At 22.8% G+C, this 19,586-nt stretch overlaps 8 protein-coding genes across 8 annotated transcripts; 6 read left to right on the forward strand and 2 right to left on the reverse strand. All coding sequences in view use genetic code 6, as the record gives it.

Annotated features, from left to right (window-relative positions):
• Window positions 1-1,898: 1,898 nt before the first annotated feature.
• Window positions 1,899-2,918, forward strand: TTHERM_00566690 (glycoside hydrolase family 18 protein; the record flags this gene model as incomplete). The annotated part of the gene is made up of 1 exon (XM_001022070.4): window positions 1,899-2,918. The coding sequence occupies exon 1, from the start codon at window positions 1,938-1,940 to the stop codon at window positions 2,916-2,918; it is 981 nt and encodes a 326-aa protein (XP_001022070.3). The 5' UTR covers window positions 1,899-1,937.
• Window positions 2,919-4,096: 1,178 nt separating this feature from the next.
• Window positions 4,097-5,172, reverse strand: TTHERM_00566700 (hypothetical protein; the record flags this gene model as incomplete). Its single annotated transcript, XM_001022071.3, has 4 exons — window positions 4,097-4,148; window positions 4,223-4,339; window positions 4,403-4,519; window positions 4,574-5,172. 4 exons carry the CDS (start codon window positions 5,170-5,172, stop codon window positions 4,097-4,099), a joined length of 885 nt encoding a protein of 294 aa, XP_001022071.2.
• Window positions 5,173-5,742: 570 nt separating this feature from the next.
• Window positions 5,743-7,695, reverse strand: TTHERM_00566710 (MORN motif protein; the record flags this gene model as incomplete). Its single annotated transcript, XM_001022072.3, has 4 exons — window positions 6,968-7,695; window positions 6,144-6,542; window positions 5,955-6,068; window positions 5,743-5,905 (listed from the first exon to the last, which is right to left on the reverse strand). The coding sequence occupies exons 1-4, from the start codon at window positions 7,486-7,488 to the stop codon at window positions 5,743-5,745; spliced, it is 1,197 nt and encodes a 398-aa protein (XP_001022072.2). The 5' UTR covers window positions 7,489-7,695.
• Window positions 7,696-7,957: 262 nt separating this feature from the next.
• TTHERM_000566728 (transmembrane protein, putative) lies at window positions 7,958-8,731 on the forward strand (the record flags this gene model as incomplete). The annotated part of the gene is made up of 1 exon (XM_012799194.1): window positions 7,958-8,731. One exon carries the CDS (start codon window positions 7,958-7,960, stop codon window positions 8,729-8,731), a length of 774 nt encoding a protein of 257 aa, XP_012654648.1.
• A 2,863-nt stretch (window positions 8,732-11,594) lies between these two features.
• TTHERM_00566729 (hypothetical protein) lies at window positions 11,595-12,725 on the forward strand (the record flags this gene model as incomplete). Its single annotated transcript, XM_001470905.2, has 4 exons — window positions 11,595-11,695; window positions 11,832-11,997; window positions 12,050-12,492; window positions 12,548-12,725. 4 exons carry the CDS (start codon window positions 11,595-11,597, stop codon window positions 12,723-12,725), a joined length of 888 nt encoding a protein of 295 aa, XP_001470955.2.
• A 309-nt stretch (window positions 12,726-13,034) lies between these two features.
• Window positions 13,035-14,471, forward strand: TTHERM_00566730 (hypothetical protein; the record flags this gene model as incomplete). The annotated part of the gene is made up of 9 exons (XM_001022074.3): window positions 13,035-13,160; window positions 13,237-13,330; window positions 13,383-13,641; window positions 13,717-13,793; window positions 13,870-13,926; window positions 13,979-14,032; window positions 14,090-14,173; window positions 14,239-14,292; window positions 14,353-14,471. The coding sequence occupies 9 exons, from the start codon at window positions 13,035-13,037 to the stop codon at window positions 14,469-14,471; spliced, it is 924 nt and encodes a 307-aa protein (XP_001022074.1).
• Window positions 14,472-15,361: 890 nt separating this feature from the next.
• TTHERM_000566758 (hypothetical protein) lies at window positions 15,362-16,504 on the forward strand (the record flags this gene model as incomplete). The annotated part of the gene is made up of 6 exons (XM_012799195.1): window positions 15,362-15,432; window positions 15,489-15,508; window positions 15,584-15,668; window positions 16,086-16,145; window positions 16,228-16,249; window positions 16,313-16,504. 6 exons carry the CDS (start codon window positions 15,362-15,364, stop codon window positions 16,502-16,504), a joined length of 450 nt encoding a protein of 149 aa, XP_012654649.1.
• Window positions 16,505-17,521: 1,017 nt separating this feature from the next.
• Window positions 17,522-17,881, forward strand: TTHERM_000566759 (hypothetical protein; the record flags this gene model as incomplete). Its single annotated transcript, XM_012799196.1, has 1 exon — window positions 17,522-17,881. The coding sequence occupies one exon, from the start codon at window positions 17,522-17,524 to the stop codon at window positions 17,879-17,881; it is 360 nt and encodes a 119-aa protein (XP_012654650.1).
• Window positions 17,882-19,586: the final 1,705 nt, after the last annotated feature.

Raw genomic sequence — 19,586 nt, forward strand, 5'->3', positions numbered from 1 at the left:
AAACATACTGAATTAAAAAAGCAGAAATTTATTAAAAAAATAAAAATTTCAAAACATGAAGAAAAAAACCTGATAAAATAGAACATAAAATAGATATTAAAATTACAAGAAATAAATTTAATTATATGGCATAAAGATTACCTAAGAAAAACAGTTTTATAGAATAACTTAGAAAATCCAATTTTAAAAAGATAAATTTTAATTAATTTTAGATTGATTGATGGAATTAACTTAAGATTTATAATTTTAAAGTAAGATTTATAAGAATAAGATTACCCTGAAAAACGACCTCACGATTTAGTTATTGACATAAAATAAAATAATCTTTAAATTGTAACATAAAAATACCTTTAAACATTAGAAGACTGATCACTATTAGAATTTTTAAGTTAATTTTAAACCTTCTGGAATTACAATACCGACTGGCTATGAAATTGTAGGCATATTACTAAATTTAATACATAAATAGCTTCCTTACGAGAGAATTATAGGTGAAACAATCCTTCATAAAAATAATTGAATGTTAATAAATTTAATGTTAAAAAATATTTTATTTTAAATGTGTTTTCAGTCTATACTGAAAAAGTACTATCAATAAATATTGAATATTGATAATTTAAATGTCATAGATGCAACAAAATTTGATAAAAAATAATCAGAAGGAAAATATATAAAAGAAATAGAAATCCTTACCAAATTTTAGATAAGAATTTATTTTGTTTTAAGTAATAAAATATGTGAATCGACATTTAAAAATGTTTGGCATTTTATTTCCTCTTTCAATTGAAGATGTTTATCGGATCCTTCAAAAACATATTAATACATTAAACAAGTGAGAGAAGATTAAATAAATGATTGATACATTTATTAATTTTTTGACAATATATTAAAATTTTACAAATATTACATTCAATTAAAACTTCAAAAAACATTTGATTTTCACTTGATTTTTGCCAAATATAGAAAATTAAAAATAGATAAATTTAACCAGTTTTTGACATATGTAAATATTCTTTTATTTTTATTTTTTAACTTATTAATTTAAATATATTTGTACGAAATTAAATTTATTTTTAGTAAAGAAAGATAAATTATAAATATAAAATTATTACAATCTAACTTATTTAATTAAGAATTTTTAAAATAAATTTATTTCAATTAAGATTTTTAATAATTCATTAAATTTTCATTTAAAAGTTGTATGAATAATATAAATTTTCGATACAAAATTTGTGTAAATTTGATCACGTGGTTACTCATTATTTTTTTTGGAATTTATGAATTTTATTTCTTAAAAATTATTAGGATTGTAAGTAATACATTTCTTATGGTAAAATCTTATCAATTGGTGAGAAAAATAGTAAATTCTCTTTAATAATAATTATACTTGTTTGCAATTTTATATTTTTAAATTTTTTAAACTTTTGTTTCAAAAAGAAATTCATCAAACTATTTTATTATCTATCTATCTATCTATTTGATCTAAATTTGCATGATTGTATTTTACATTTAGATTTAAACTAGATGCTTTTCAATAATTTAATTACTAAATTATATACGTATTATACAAACTTTAATACTCTATTCATTTTACTGTTTAACATTTATAAACCAAATAATTTTTATTTCATAAGAAGGGAATAAATTAGTTTTTTATCACCGATTGATCTAAGAATATATTACAATTTACAAATTTTGGGCTTAAAATATCGTAAATCCTATAAAAATTTATGCTTGTATGGCTAATTAACTCTTAAAAGTCGTAATAAGGCAGAACAATCTAAACAAAAAAATCGGTTTATACGAATCTTTCTTTATCTGTATTCATGAAATATTTGAGTATTTTCTTGCTTAAGTCATGTAATTAAATTCAACTGATTTAATCAATTTTTATAATTAATTAATCAAACAAAGAAAAACAAAGCTTATTTTTAAAAATGAAGGGAACTAAATTCTTTTTATCACTCACACTTTTGCTTGCAGTAAGCTTAGTGGCTTTTAATGGCTATCTCATGTACAAATAAAGTAAATATGTCATGAGCTCCTCTGGTATTCCTTCCAAGGTATTTGGTCCTTATGTTTTTATATATGATGGCGTTTTTGATGAAAGAAATCAACTCAAGGGCGGTATTCCCCAATGGGTTATTAATGGTGGTTCTAACATCGCTATCCTTTCTTTCTTGGATCCTGTTGAATTAGAAAAGTCAAATGTTCCCCCACAATAATTTTTGGACTCTATTGCTCAAGTTAGCTCTAATGCTAATTATTACGTCATGTTCTCTGTTGGTGGTTGGGACTTTTAGAATCGTTTTACATAAACTAATCCTTAGACTGTCGCCTAAAATGCTGCCTATATGGCTAAAAAGTACAATATTGGTTTTGAAATTGATTGCGAAGCAGATAGTGGTGCTGCTAAAGAATGGATCAGCTCATTTATCAAAGCATACAGATAAATTATTCCTAAGGATGATGTCAATTTCTACTCTGTTTTGACCATGGATACTGGAGCATCCCCTGGTGCATTCTTCAATGTTGAAGCAGCTGCTCTTGAAAACCTTGATAGCTTAAACTGGGTAAATGCAATGGTTTATGATCCTGAATTATCTCCTGATAATAGATAATTCTGGGACTATCACAAAATACCCCCTAACTAATTCACTGTTGCTAGAAATTTGGTTAATACTTGTGATGATTTGTAAAATTTACTCCCAACTCTTTCATATCAAAAGGATGGATAACCAATTAGAGGTATTCTTTTCTGGGCTGCCCTTTCTGGTGCTACTTGTGACAGTGCATAAGAAGGTGCTCATAACTGCGGTACTAGCTGTGTTGACTGCACTGGTGGTGTTGGTACTAAAGGTAACTGGTCTTGTCCTGCAGTTGCTTCTGCTTGCAAAACCTATGGTGCATGCAATTGAACAATACATGAATGATAAATAAACTATATATAAAATAGTATAAAATAATCTATCAATGATTTTTATTCAATATTTATATAGGTAATAAATTTGTTTAATAAAATAATTAAAATATTAAATTTCTCAAATATATTAAATTAAAATACTGAATAATTACGATCAAAAATATTTATTTTACTATAAACTACCACTTAGTATCTAGGTTAAAATTTAATTTTGATATTACAACTTCTACTAAGGTTTATATTCAATTAAATTTTTTTGAATTAGTTTCTTACTAAATTTAAATTAAAAAAATTAACAAATCTAGTAATTAAACTAATTAAAAAATTTTATTTTTTTATTAATCTATTTTGAAATAAATGATTTATTTTTAATAGAAAAATTTTATAAAAAAAGATTGTAGTTTTTGTAAATGTAAAATATGATTTATATACATTTTTATATGACTAAGCAATCTTCTCTCTCTACAGTGTTGCATTTGAAAAACTGTTTTAATTTTCTACTTTTTTTATTCATTTTCAAGAAAAAAAATCACAATAGTTATGTGTTTATCAATAAGATTTTTTTATTTTTGAAATACTATTTCTTAACAGCATCTAAATTCAATAAATATTTAGATTTTTAATAAGTTTCTTGCTGTGGAAATATTTTTTCAGCTTATTTAATTGAATAAACTAAAATAATATAAATTTTATTTCCAAAAAATTCAAAATTACTTTTTAACATAACAAAAAATCTAGTTTCAACCTGTTTTCAAAAAAATAAATTTTAGTAAACAAATTAGCTAAAAAAATATATTGTAAATATCTGCATAAATAATAAAAATTATTTTTACATTTAAAATAATTAATAAAAAGTATGTATTTATTGTCATATCTTAACTAATTTAATACTTTGGGAGAAAAAAATAATAATAAATTTCAATATATGAATATTTTTGTGTTTGAATAACATAACATAAATGTGAAAATCAATAATATTTTTTAATAAATTTAAGATTTTAATTTTCAAAGAGGTATCTATCTATCTTTATTTCTGACTTCAAGAATTCACCAGTACTATATTATATTAATTAATTATTATTTTAATAGATCAATATACATATTATGAAAATTTACATGAGTACTTTCTTATGAGTATTGAGTTATCCTAAATTATTTACTTAAGATAATAATTCACTGTAAAAAATTGTAACTTTCCTCATCTTAATCATTTGATTATTATTCACTAAAGCATTTGTTTTATTTTATAGTAAATTATTTATTTTTTAAAAAATCTTGAATTATTTAATAAAAATGTACCCCTATTTTGATAAATTGAGTTGAGGATATTGCTGGCTTTCAGAAAAAGTCTAATTTTAGGCATTTGAATATAAACCATTTATTTCTTGATGATCATGATTTGATAATTCACTATAGCTTTTATTTTTTAGTAAATTATTATTTTTTTTTTAAATCTTTAATTATTTAATAAGAATTTACTCATATTCTGGCAATAAATTTTGAGGAACTTCAAATTGCGGGCTTTCATAAGAAAAATTATTTTGGCTATTTGAATTTGCATCGTTTTCAAATTAAGGAAAATTCAAGCCTTGTTAGCTTATAAAATTTAAAATATTTTACAATTCTTAATAAATTTAATAAATTATTTACTTATTGTTTTCTTAAAAATATTAATCTGAATAACTAGTATAAGATTAGATATCATCTTGGTGAATATTGAAGCCAGTTGCAGTAAATTATTCATTATTTGAATAAATTTGGTTATTATGGGTATATTGGGTCTAATTAAGCTAAATATTTTGTTGTTAGGAGTTATTATGGTTAGAAGATAAGAGAACGGAATAAGCAGGTGAACCCTAAATCTGAGTAGGATTTTAATTCTAAGAATTGTGCATAGACTAATCTTGAGATTATGAGAATTATTCTAGTTTCTTTTTTAGATAATAGCAGTACTTTAAACTAATTTTAGGGTCATTAAAATAATTAATTAAAGTAGCTCGTAGAGTACCTGCAAATTTTTTATCCTGAAAGTCTAGTGGGATTCCTTCCTATTAAAGTAGATTATAAACTTCATTGATTGATTTGAAACGATGTTATCTACCAGGAGATCGCAAAGGTGGATATATATTTCTCAGTTTTATTCGACGAATAGTAGAAACAGATAATCCAGTTAGATTACGTAATTCTTTTAAAGGTTTATCTTGGTTATTCAAGATAAAATTTACTTATTAAGGCAATGCTCTTCTCATTTTAATTTTTTTAATTTACTTTTCTTTAAAGTATCTATGTAATTATAAATTATATAATAATCAATCATATATTTTAATTATTTAATGGAAGGCTATTTTATATATACTAACTAAGTAAAATGTCTTTCAGACTTAAGATATATTAAACCTTTTTTCAAACGCAACAACAGACAAAGAAGATTATATCTTAATTGTTTTTACTTTGAAAAATTATTTTAACACCTTAAAAAATAGAAATCGTGTTTTACTTAAATATGATACACAAGGGAAGAATTCAAAACTTAGAAAAAAATATGTATTAAAATTGGTTCAATTATCAAAAAACTTCTTCGACCGACCTCAAAAACAAAATTAAAATGTAAAAAATAATCAAACAAAAATATTAATAATGAGATAAACACTTAATTTTTTAATAAATAAATCATTAAATTAGAATGCATACATGTATAAAATATAAATAACTCAAATGCAATAAAAACATTTATATATAAATTAATTAAAGGGATAACTTAAGGATATTGATAGATGATAAGTAATAGATAGATAAACATTTTCATTTTATCTATCCAATCATTCATCAAGCCATCTAATTTTTTTACCCTCTTTCCACTCTCCTTCTCTTTCTCTACCGTTTGAACCTTTATAAAATCCTCTTCCATGCTATTTTCCATTCTCCCAATATCCTTTATACACTCTACCATCTGGCCAGTAAAATTCCCCTAATCCATGTTTTCTATTTTAAAGAAATTTTTGTTATTATTGAATAATTATGCTAATATTACTTATCATCTATATATTCTCCTATATATTTTCTTCCATCTTTCCATGTAAAAACACCCTTTCCGTGCATTTTATTGTCTCTCCAAGTACCGTCATACTCTCTACCATCAGCCCATCTATATTATAGTAATTAAGTTAAATAAATTAATGATTAGGCAATTATTATATCATCAAGTGTAATATTTTCTTACTTGTAACTTCCTCTGCCATCTATATTATTATTTTAGAATTCTCCCTTATATATACTACCATCAGCCCAAGTAAAGACACCATGCCCATGCTTCATACCCATAAAATAATTTCCTTCATAGCTAGCTCCATCTATCCATTTTTCGACTCCAAATCCATGCTATTTATCTTCAAACCAATCACCTGAATAACTAGCTCCATCTCTATGAATATAAACACCTTTGCCATGAGCTTTATCATTTAGCCAATTTCCTTCAAAGACATCTCCATCTGCATGTATAAGTCTACCTTTTCCATTAGCCATATCATTTTTCCAATAACCTTCGTATTAAGACCCATCACTCCATACTTATTTACCTCTTCCCCATCTCTATCCGTGCTTCCACTATCCGATGTAAAAACTTTTGATTTCAAAAAAAAATAAATAAATATTTTTTTAAAAGTGAAAAAGAAAATTAGAAAAAGAGAAAAAAAGAAAAAAAGAATGCAAATTTTATAGATTTTAGAATATTAATCAGAAAGGTTTTAGATTGCCTCAATATTCTTTATATGATTATTTTTTTAAACATTAACTAAATAAAAAACTTGATAAAGAATTAACTTTTCAAAAAATTCATTAAAATAAATCAAGTCGATCTATAAATTTTTTTAAATCTGCTTTCTATTACTTTTATTAAACTAAACATATTTTAAATCTCTAAATTAATTTAATCTATTTTAGTTGCTGATAATAAAATCATTTTTTTAGCTTGGCTTTTTATTTCAAAAATAAACTATTTTATTTGCTATTAACTGTCAAATTATTAATAAAATCTTTAATAATTACGCATTGTTTTCCATTTCACATGGTCCAAAGAATGGTAGGTCAAGGAATGACTCTTCTTCATCTTAGTCATATACGAATTCGCCAAGTTTTTCCAGCACTTCTCTTGTAAATTCGTTTGAAAAATCAGGAAGTTAATCTAATTTATTTAAATGAGGTGGAATGTGATCACCGGTTTCATCTAATTTATTTGCTGACTATCTGTTGCTGTTCACTGATTATTATTAACCGTTTTAAAACCCTTTTGAAGCAGATAGTGGGTTCAACCTTTCTTTTTTGGTTGAAGAATTTAACTAATCCACTCTTGAGCCTGCTAAAGATTGATAATCGTCATGCTTTCCAGACCTTTTTACTTTTTCAGTTTCTTTATTTTAAAATACATTTTCTTTTCCAAATTCATTTTCATCATATTATTCTTTTTCCATGTTTTAAAAATTTTCTTGGATTCTCTTTTTCTTTTAGAGATTGACTTCTGTGTTTTGATCAAATTCTTATGTATCTTCGCAAGCAGCACAGTTACCCATTTATTTATTCTTAATATTTGAAATATCTAGTCTATCTTTAACCTTTTATCTATTATCTATTTATTTGTTGAAGAGCTCTACTTTTAAACAAATTTTAATTGCTTTTGCTTCCACTATTTTTACGATTTATAATATTTGAATATATTAATTTATAATTTTTGAATTTTTTAACAGAAATTTAATTGTTTCCTATTATAGTCCTTAAAGGTGTGTAAAACAATCTTTTAAAAAAGAACCTCTTTAACTAATTTTAGAGCAATATAGATAAAATATTAAAAGGAAATTATTTGAATCTTTCTTTAATAGAAAATAATAACAACTTTAAATAGCACACAAAATTAATTTGTTATACAATTCATTTTTATTACATAACTTTTTTATACTATATTTATGAATATTATTTTATAAATTAATTTAAAATAATAATAATAATATCAAAGAAAGGCATCATGATTTTTGAATTCATTTTATGGAATACAAAGAAACATCTGCAGCTGAGTCAACTTCCATAATTTCTGCAAGTTTGCTCATATTGCTTTACTTGTTATCCTCTTTGAATATAACAGAAAATTATTAATTTAATCCATATATGTTAATCATTTCAATTTGTGTTATCATAAAAGAACAGAAAATTAGAAGCAGTCCTATGTAGGCAATAAAATAGCCATTGTTTATATAAGAAAAATATATTAATAAGGGCATAAAGGCTTGTAGGAATGTGCTTAAGGTATCTCCAAGTCCAAGAGTAATTTTAAAATATTAACTATGTAAAACAAATTATAGGAAGTAGGTTTTTATAGGAAAAAATAATTCTAAACAGAGCTTGGTGATAATTATAGGAAATATCAATCCTTCTGAAAATTATTACATCCAAAAAGTCAGGCAGCACATTGATCCTGATATCAAGAATAAATAGAGTATAACTTTTTTCAAATCTAAATTGATAAGAATAAAACTTGCAATATAGTTAGAGACTATTTCTATGAGAACGATTAAAGTTAACTTTAGATAGACATCACCTTATATAAAAACAAGCGATATATATAAGCTGTAGTTTGCGATATTAGCAGAAACCCAGCAAGTCAAGAATATAATTATATTTAATTTTTAAGAGGGATCTCTCTTCAGTTAAAGCCATCTTACCCTCATTTCTTGTTTTATAGTTTGTATGTTTGTTGATTAAATTTAAGTAGTTGGCTGCAACTGGACTAAAGTCTAGTAAGAAAGTTAATTGGTTATTTGATTTTAAGAAGTTGGAATCATAGTTTAGCTATATTTTTATTTTTCAAAGTCATCTGACTAATCCTGTTTGAAGGCAATTGAAGGATTATTAGAATTTGTTAAATTAGTATTGTTTGTCTAATTGTTATTTTAGTGCCTAAAACTGTTTTGATTCTATAGTTCGTCTTCTTTAAGATGTTTGAAGCTTGCTATTTCTCTTTTAGCTGAGCTTCCTACTGAATCTTAGCGCTCAATAGTATTATTTACTAGTTAGCTATTATAATGTATATTTTACTTTGTGCTTTTAACTTCGTTTTCTACTGTTTGCATTTGATTATTTACAGTATTATTAGCATAATTTGCTTAATCAATAATATTTAAATCACTATTCATAATGAACTACTCTTACTATTTTTTAAGCTACTCAGGTGTTATATCATTGTGCATGTATTTTTGTTTTAAATTCTCATAAATATTACTTTTTGAATGTTTTATATTCTTTTTAGTTCCATCCGTTTCATTTGTGTGGTAGCTATCTAAAACTTTGCTATGGTCTTAATTCTTCGATCCTCCTTCTAGAGGACTTTCTGCCTCATTAACAAATTAATTTGTCTGTTAAAATGTTAACAGAAAATCCTCAGTTTAAAAGCGACTAAGTATAAAAGTTTATTAATTTCTTGTTTCAGCATCATAATCTTCATTGTATTCTGCAACATCACTATCAAAATAATAATAGTGCTTGGCTTACAAATCCTATGTATTTGGTTATCTTATACTTGTTTACTTAGGTATTTCGTCTTTTTAGGATTTGGCTTATTAAAATAATCTATATTAAAAGTAGAACGCTATAGTCAAACATATAATTAAGAATAATTGTGGAAGTCCATTAAAGTAAAACATAATTTGATGCCAATCAGCAAAGAAACGAACAAAGATTAAGAATCCAGTCATCACAAAAGACCATATAGTATGATATATTGTAGAAGAGTATTTTGCTAATAAAGTACCATATTTCTATCCAATAAAATTATAAATAGAAGAGTAAAAAAATGATTATCCAAAATTCCATAGTGCTAGTATAATACCTGCTTAATACCACTACTGAACCAAAGGCGCGCATAGCAAGGCAACAGTTTAAATGAATAAACATAATATAATTTATTTCATACTTTTTTAACCATAGATATCGTTTTTATCATTAGATGATATTTTTGATGAGTCACCAATTAAAAAATTTGTTAAAAACCCTAAGAACAAGCCAGATGCCATCATACTCAAAACAATTAATTTTTAATATTCTAAATTACAATACCATGAAAAAGTTTAAACCATGCTCTCAATTTAATCATACCCTTCATAAAAATAATACTTCCCATGAAATGATTCTGAGCAAGGATTACATTTATCTGTTCTGGAATCAAACTAATAAGTTAAGTTAAAAGTGGGCTTTTCCATTTTTTAATTTGATGAATTTTAGATTATTTTAGAATGATAATGGGTTATCTACTATTTCTATTCAAACTTATGAGATTTATATATATTATTCTTTTAACAGATAATTTGAGGAGTATAAAAATTAATCAGTATGCTACTTTAAACACAGCCATTCAAGCCGAATATCAATCCTAGGCAAATGAATGATAATATAGTAAACGAGTCATATCTTTTCCAAAGAGTTTTTAACATTTATTTGTATGTATTAAATAATAATATTTTTAATTAATATCTTAATTACTATTTTGATTGTTTAATTGGCTTTTTGATATATATATTCAGTTAAAGTTTTTATGCTTAATTTATTATAATCTATTGAAATTACCATTAATCAAACTATTTAACAAATTTTAAGCAACTTTTTTGTTATTAAAGTTATTAAATATGATTAAATAAATAGCTTTTAACTACTACTAGAAAACTGTTTTCTAAAATTTAATTCAACAATATTTTTTACCATGTTTTTACAAATAAATTTTATTATATTTTTAACTTATTTAAGGAATAACTTACTTGTATTTTTAATATATATATTTCATGTAATTTTAACTATTTTATATTTATCCATTCATTGAAAATTCATTAAAATTAGTATATAGCATTATCTACAACATTGTTAGATTCAAACAAATTCTTTAAAAATAAAAGCTATTTTCTAATGAAATAAAAATATTTTTATGGTTAATTTTTAACATAGACTTTAAATAATTTATTTAATCAGTTTAGTTATTTTGTAAGATTCGGAATTTTAAAGATATATTTTAAGAAATTTAAATTCTGATTATATTAGGCTAATTTATTTATATTGTCATCAGAGCATGATATGTTTTTATTTATTTTTCTCACCTCATGTTAAACAGTTAATTATGTGTGATATACTTAAATTCTAGACTTAGTTTTTGTTAGATATCCAAATTATTAGTTAATTTAGTTGACATATAAGTAGATATTTTATTACAAGAGATAGTTTTTGAGATTTTTTATTTAGTTTAACTAATTTTATTTATGAAATATTTATTTATAAATAAAATAGATTTTATGATATTTTATATAAATTTTGAAATTAATTATTATCATCTTTTTTACTCAAGTTTTTAATTTAATTTGTATTATTTAATTTCTAATTTTTCAATGGATTTTTAGTTCTTTCATTTGATTATGAATTGAGAGAGCTATGATATTTGTTTGGTCTTTTTTATTGAAGAGTTTATAAATAATTAAAATTTAATTAAAGTGAATATTTTTTTAATTTAATTTCTTTAAAATATTTTTGAAGATCTCTACACTTACATAATTTGGATTTATGATTGATACTTTGATGATTATTTAATTTTTTGTATAAAACAATCTAGTTTTTAATTCTGTGTTATTTTTTTATACTCTGTTTTATTATGTCTATTAAACTTTAATTTAAATTCAGAAACAAGATAATTCTTTAATTAAAATTTCTTTAGAATTTATAAGCATATTCAATAAAAAAAAATTCTTAATTGTTATTAATTGATTGCTATAATTTATCGATCAAAATTTGAATAATTTACTTCTAAAAAGGCGCACTTTTAGAAATTATCTAATTGCTTTGAATCAATAGTTAAACACATTCTCATTAGAATTTTATGGATAAACAGGCATAATTAGCATTATAATTAATTTTAATTTGAAAAATATCAAAAAATAAAATCTGGAAAAAAAAACTTAAAGCAAAGGAAAACACTGATATAAAAAGGGCCCACTTCAATTATTTCTATGAATTAAAAATTTCTTCAAGAGAACAGAGATTTAATTAAAAATCTAGTATAATAATTATTATTTTATTAAATTAGTTTGATTAAATATTTATATTAAGTATGAGGAAAATAAAATGCCTTAGGTCTAAAGATAATTATAGATCATTAAAGGAAAGAAGGTTAAATATTGGAAATTATATGAGCTTACTAGCAAAAATATAATTCGTAAAGATAAGCCTGGTCCTAATAGAATGATTGAAGTGGAGTGGCACATAAATAATAGACAAATAAAATCATTCAAAGATTTTTGTTAATGTGCCAAAGATTATTTGTAGGGAAAGGGTATTTTTGATGTAAAAATATAAAGCCTCAGAAACCGTTACAAAGACCATAAAAGGATAGTCAAAAAACATGAGTTAAATTATTTTATATTTAATACACTAAAAATATAATTAAATATTTTTATCAAAAAGACATCTAGATCAAGTTTTAAACTTTTGATGCCTTTTTATAAAGATTAAAATTAACTTTCGCAATCATTAATTGCATTATCTTGCAAAAAGTATCAACTTTTCCTTATTTATATCAGTACTTAAGCATTTTTAAAATTTACAAAGCTAACAAACTGGATTCATAATAAAAATGAAAGTTAGGGATTTTAATAATAATTAAATTTAATAGAAGCTTTATTAAAGAAAAAATCAATCTAGTCTGATTTTTTAGGAGGTATTATTATTAATAAGGAAATAAATTATTTGTTAGGCTGATATTTATTTTATGTGTGTTTCTTAGTGAGTATCACATTAAAATAAAACACTTTTATTTTTTTTATGTGAAAAACAAAAAAAGCTCATAAAACAAGGATTGTTATTTACTTATTTTTTAAACAACTATGATGTAGAATTAATATTTATTTATCAGAATTTAGCATTTTCGTTTAGTTTTTTTTCCTTGTATAAACAATTCTCATTTACTATTTAAAATAATTTTTGCTTTTGTAAAAATAACTTAAAGCTCTTTCATCTTTTTATCTTTTTACAAGAAAAAATAAGATTAAGATAAACAATATTTCAACCAATAATTTAAAAAGAAAAAAAAGAAAAAATGAAAGACCTAAAATCTTCAAAAAGTTAAATCAAAAAGGGCTAAGAAAAAAATTGGACCCTTAATTCTAATTTAGGATCAGAGGCATCTCTAAAAAATAGAGAGAAGATGAAAGAGCTTAAAAAAGTATTACTTTTTATTAGCCTCATTTGCTTATATTTTATAGCTTAACAAAGCAAACTATAAACCTTTTTGTATATAGGACGCAAAATCTGTACGGGAAATTATAAATGAGTTTGGAATTTCTAAAGCTCACTTGCATAGAATAACCAGTGAAAATTACACAGGCCCTCAAAGTAGCATATAATTATTTTATTAATTTGTTTTAAATATTCATAAAAATAATAGAAAAAGGTAGAAGATAGTATCTTACTGATGATCTAAGATTTACAATCTTAGATAGAATTTTAAGGAAAATGAAAGATGACACCTAAAGGACTAACTTCTTAAATATGAAGCCAAAAGAGTTTATCTCACTTTTAAGAAAGGACCCTATAATAATAGATTTAGAGGGGTAGGGAAAGGGTAACAGAAGTACTAACTTTTTCTACCCCGAGTGCAAACGCTTCTAAAGTCTTTTTAAAGAAAACCAAAAAATCCTATAAAAGTATTAAATTATATATTATAATTTTTTTTTTACTTAAATGCGAGACATAAAAATTGATTGAAAATAATAAAATAGCTATAACACAAAAATCAATGCTGAGCCATATTAGGCTCAAACCCAAAACTAATATTAGGAATCTCTAAATTAATAGGGTAATTTATTTATTACTTTAAAAAATTAATTATTCGTAGATTTTTTTTTTAAAAATATTTTTTTAAATTAATTTAGATTCCTCCTTAAACGAGTACTTCGATTCCACCGAAAGTGCTCTATCTCAAAATAATAGTATTTTATTAAATGCAAAATCACGATATAAATTAATATTTTATTAATAAAGCTTAAATGCGCGAACAACTATTCTAAGCTAATTAAAATAGTTACTATTTACCTAGTAAAGATTTCTAAAATTTTTATTTTAACATAATCTAGAAAATTTTTCATAATATAGATTAAAATTTTGGTGATGAACAATGCTAATCTTATGAAACTAATTAATTTGGAAATCAATCTAATATATTTATCCAAAGAAATTGTAAATTATATTTTCCACTTATTTTTATTAATAAAATAAAATAATTTAAAATATTTTTTATTTAGAATACGAAGGTTTTTGCAATGTGAATTACCTAAATAATTAATTCAATAATACATGTAATTTTATTTTTATAAAAAAATAAAAATAGCAATATAATTAATTTATTATAAATAAAGCATAAGCCTAAAACTAATCAGAAATTATATCAAATTCTAATGAAGATTGTTTAGAAGATATTTCTAATTTCCTCAATTTGTAGGAAATTAGAGGAGGATAATTTAATGATGATCAATGATGAAAAAAAGGCTATACCAACAAATTTTATTAATTTGCTAAATATTAAAATAAAATAAAATAATTTATGTTTATTCTAAAATAAAAAATTATAATAATGAATTAAAAATTAAAAAAATATATTTATTATTTTTTGTTAGTAAAAAAATAAATAAATAATTTTATTTTATTTATTTTATTTTTTTTAATTTAATTAAGTAAATTTGACAAATACTTTCAATTTTTTACCTAAATATGATAACATAACTAGGTTATAAATTTTCTTTCCTATAGGTTCTTATTAAATTTAATTATTAAAAAAATACTTCTTTTATATGGGCGAATAATAAAGGTGAAGGCAAAGTAAAACACTGATATACTAAATAATCCTATAAAAGTAATTTTTAAAATTATGAAATTCTATTTAAATTGTCCATGTTTTTTATACAATAGCTATATGATTTCTCTTATCTTGTAATTAGACTACCTTTTTTTGCAAAAATTGCATATTTATTGATAAATTAATGATTATTCCTACTTAAAATCTAGCTAACCATATCCCTCTAATCCCCTCCTTTAATATATAAATATGGAGAAAAAAATTAAATGTCGCGGTCTCTTTTTTTTTTGGTAACTATTAAATTATTTTAATGTATTTTTAACTAATGGCTTTAATTTTTTGGCTCTATTTTAACATCATTTATAAATTTTAACAATTTATACTTGATATGATATTTCTTAGATTTTTAAGCTATTTAAACAAAATATTTTAAATATTTTTTCTTATATAATTAAAAGTAAGATGAACCTAAAATAATATTATTATCGTCTAATTAAATAAGTTAAAATAGTTTATAAAAAAAAGTTAAATAGGATTCTCATTATTGTTGCAATGAGTTAATTTTCTCCTATATGTTTTATACGGGCTAATAAAAAATGGGAAAGCAAAGTAAAACACTGATATACTAAATAATCCTATAAAAGTAATTTTTTTAATTACGAAATTCTATTTAAATAATCCATCTTTTTTATAAAATAGCTATAGGTTTCTCTTATCTTGTAATTTGACTACCTTTTTTTGCTAAATTGCCTATTTATTTAAAATATTTATTATTGTTTCTACTTAAAATTTAGCTAACCATAAGCCTCTAATCCCCCCTCCTTTAATATATAAATATGAAGAAAAAAAAAAAAAATGTTTCTGTCTCTATTTTTTATGGTAAATATTAAATTATTTTAATTTATTTTTAACTTGATGGCTTTAATTTTTTGGCTATATTTTAATATCATTATTTAATGATTACAATTTATACTTGATATGATACTTCTGAGATTTTTAAACAACTTAAACAAAATATTATAAATATTTTTCTTATATAATTAAAAATCCATCAATACCCTTTAAGTAAGATACACCTAAAATAATAATATTATTGAATTATTAAATTTGTTAAAATAATTAGTTAAGGGGCAGTGCCAAAACGAATAATACTATTTGCAAGGCACTTTGAAATCAAATAGATAAAAAAAAGAATGAAGAAAATAAATTAAAAAAAAGACTTTAAGACAAAAAAAAAAAAAAAATACTTTAAAATATGTAAACAAAATATTATTTATCTTTTTATTTTTGAAATAGCGAAAATGATAGCATTAAAAATATAATTATGAAAATATTTAGTGAAGCAATTAGCAAACAGTAATAAATTTTAATAATTAATAAAAAAAATATTTTAAATAAACAGAAATATATTTTTATTATTATTATTATTATTTGATAGGTTAATTGATATTATCGATTATGTAATGCTTTAATCAAAAGAGCTATGATATTGATTTGATTGTCTTTTATTTAAAAATAATTAGCTGTTTAGTTAGACTACCTTATGTAATTAGGATAAATAAAAATTTAGGTCATGGATGATTTTTACTAATTTAATTTTAAAAGTTAAATGCTTTATCCTAAGATTTAAATTTCCATAGTAAATTTGCTTGTTTTATGTCTTTTTTAACTATGCAAAGAGGGATAATGATGCCAAAAATTTAACGATTTTTTGACTAAATATTTAACAGATGATATTTATTAGCGTCTATCTAATTATATTAAAATCCCTCTTTGTTTAAACATGCTAAACAATTATTTATTCATTCTTATAATTTTAAAAGCTTTATTAGAAATTATTACTTTTAAATTTATTAAGTTAAATTAATTACTCTAGTATATATTGATAAGCTAAAATTCAATGTTTAGGCCTTTTTTATGATGAGGGGTTTTTCTGAAATTTTAGTTTTATTAAATTCCTGATTATCTAAACCAGCTAGACATACACAATTATTAAATATTCATTTTTATATTCTTAAATATTTTTATTAGAATTATTTATAGTTTTATTAAATTAAATTATTTATTTATTCTGTTTAAAAAAAATAAATCATAATTAAGTGTTTATGTGTTTTTTATGATCAGGAATTTTTCTGAAATTTTAATTTTCTGATTTTAAGCCATTTGCTAAATAAAATTCTCCATTTAAAGCCTTTCCATCATCAAATTCTCCTTCAAATCTCACACCATCTGTAAAATAGTAAATTCCCTTCCCATTAAAATTATTGTCTTTAAAATATCCTTCATATCTTTCACCATTATGAAATTTAAGAGTGCCTTTCCCATTTTTAGCATTTTAGAAATACTCTCCTATATAAATTGTACCATTAGCCCATTTATACATGCCGTGACCTTCCCTTAAGTTATTTTTCCATTCTCCTGTATACTTATTACCTCCTAAATAGTAATATACTCCTTTTCCTTCATATAATCCATCCACAAACGATCCTTCGTACCTATTACCCTTGTGAAAATACATCTTTCCTTATCCATGAGGTACTTTTTATTATACTTCTCCAATATAATATCCATTAGGAAAGAAAACTATATCTTATTGTGAAACTTTTGATTACTTGGATTAGGAATCTAGCTATTATGAGGTTTTTCTATTTCTTTATTATTCATTTTTTTCTTCAATTTATTTATCTGACTGTGGGTAACTATTAGTAGCATTAGTTGTTAATTGTTTAACTATGGTCTTTTATTCAAAATCTTTTTCTTTTACTTATTAAATTTTAATTTCTTTTTAGTCTTTTTTTAATAAATTTTCATTTATTTCATCTAACGAAATATCAGACTCACTGCTTGGTAAGTTATCTAAATCTATTTTGTTACTTCCTAGTTCATTTTAATTTGAGTTTTCCTAGTTATCATCTTCAGTGTCAAAGTATTAAGTAGTTATTTCATATTCAATTGGTTAATTTTAGCTGTCAGAATTGACAGCAGTCCATTAATTTAATTTATTGTCATAAAATTTCGATTTTCTGTATGCAGGAGTACAATTTTGGCTATCATCATTAGATTAAGTCTAAACACCTTTGTCTTCCTTCTGATTAATTTGCATTTTATTTTATTTGTATTTTCTAAAAGATTCTTGAACTAAAACAACTAAGTAAATTATGTAAAGCACCACTTTACTAAAACTCTTTTAAAAATACAAAAACATTTTTTTTGTATTGGTGAATAAAAAATAAAAAAAACTTTTGGTTTAAGCAGAATTTTAATGGTTATTATAACTAGTTGAAGAATTATCAATTTTATTTAAGTTATTTTAACCATTTTTAAATTAGAATTGATTAGTTTCAATAGAACCTCCATCTAAAAGGCATTTTATCTAATTGTAAGATTATTCTAATATTTCAACTGATTAATCAGCTCTTAAAATTTATCTATCGTTTTTTATTAAATTTAAGGCTATTTCAAATAAAAAGTGGTATCTACCTTCTAATTTATCCTTAAGTAGTAATAGCTGATCAATATTCCTACTTTATAAATTTATTAATTCTTCAATTTTGTTTTCAACCCTTAAACCTATTATATCTAATAATACCACTCCTAGACTGTATAAATCTGATTCATTAGATGGGCTTTGTTAATCAAGTTACTCTTTTGAGCTGTAATATATAGTGAAGGGATCATAAAAAGCATGCTTCAAGTTATTATATAAAAACTTAGAAGCACCCTGATAAGAAAATTTTAGTGTATAAGAGGAATCTATCAAAAAATTAGATGGGTTTAAATCTCCGTGGATAATATTTTTTTAATGCAAAATAAGTAATGACCTAATAGCTTATGCACATAAATCATAGGTAGTTTGTAGGCTAAGATTTTAATCTCTCCTAACAAAATGATATAAATCTCCATTGATGCAGAGATCCATAATCACAAAAAGCATTTCTGTTTGCTCATCATAATAAATTTGGTGTATTTTGAGCAAATTTTTATCTTCTTAATCTTAAAACATTATAAATTACTTTTAAAGATCTTTTAACACAGCTTAATTTCTGCAAGTCTATACTTTGATAGCAACTTCAGTATTCAAAGTGGAGCTAAAAGCTTTAAAGACTACACTATATTTGCTGCAAGCAATAATGTCAAGGACATCATAATCCTTCTAAAATAGGTAATTATTAGCTTAGAGTACTTAGCTTGTAGATAAATTGCAATCTTGGCTTTACTTGTAAATGTTCTAAAGCTATTCATCATCTAAGGATTAATTTTTGTTTTATAAATTTTCCATTTTGAACAGTTCTATTAGCTAGCTCCTATTTGTTTTTTATGTATGTGTCTGCTATTACAATCTAAATAATATTTGCTAATTGAAAAATCTTAAAAGTAAAATTACTTTGAATTTTTATTTAATTAAATAATGTTTAATTTTTGATTCGCTTTCTTACTAGTTTTAGATAGTAATAACAAATTCTGACACATGTGTCATGTTTTATCGAAGGTATACTCAAATTTATTATAAGACTACCTATTTCAACATAATTTAAAATAGATTTAGCTCATCTAATTATAAAATTAAATTGATTAAAAATAATAATAAATGCAGAAAACTTTGAAAGCAACACAAAACTAGATTATAATTTATATCGTTTTTATCACTATTAAAAACAATTATATTTTTTTTATAGTTTATTCTATATTTATTAAATGATGTATTTGCTTTTTATTAGTTATTTAGTTGTTAGTTAGCTAGTTAACTATCGAAACAGTGGTCTATTTATTTATTATAAAGTATTTTTCGCAATCTGT

The sequence above is a fragment of the Tetrahymena thermophila genome (genome assembly GCF_000189635.1).
Source record: "Tetrahymena thermophila SB210 genomic scaffold scf_8254495, whole genome shotgun sequence".
In the NCBI taxonomy this organism is placed as follows: domain Eukaryota; phylum Ciliophora; class Oligohymenophorea; order Hymenostomatida; family Tetrahymenidae; genus Tetrahymena; species Tetrahymena thermophila.